General features: G+C 65.3%; 1 protein-coding gene across 1 annotated transcript in view; it reads left to right on the top strand.

Annotated features, from left to right (window-relative positions):
- Positions 1 to 3: 3 nt before the first annotated feature.
- Positions 4 to 248, top strand: part of FST (follistatin) — a gene marked incomplete at its 5' end in the record, with an annotated part of 4,479 nt that continues 4,234 nt past the window's right edge. The window contains one exon of the mRNA XM_008941799.1: positions 4 to 164. Coding sequence (XP_008940047.1) covers positions 4 to 164 — 161 coding nt within the window. The remainder of the gene's footprint in view (positions 165 to 248) is intronic.

Consider the following 248-nt stretch of genomic DNA (forward strand, 5'->3'; position numbering starts at 1 on the left):
GAGCGGCCGCTGCCAGGTCCTCTACAAAACCGACCTCAGCAAGGAGGAGTGCTGCAAGACCGGCCGCCTCACCACTTCGTGGACGGAAGAGGACGTCAACGACAACACGCTTTTTAAGTGGATGATTTTTAATGGGGGAGCCCCAAACTGCATCCCCTGCAAAGGTGAGGGGGGTGCTGGCGAGCCGCTCGGAGCGGCGCAGCAGTTCAGGCGGGGGCTGGGCTGGGGGGGGGGGGGGGGGGGGGGAG

This window comes from Merops nubicus, unplaced genomic scaffold (genome assembly GCF_000691845.1).
Source record: "Merops nubicus isolate BGI_N331 unplaced genomic scaffold, ASM69184v1 scaffold17836, whole genome shotgun sequence".
Classification (NCBI taxonomy): Eukaryota; Metazoa; Chordata; class Aves; order Coraciiformes; family Meropidae; genus Merops; species Merops nubicus.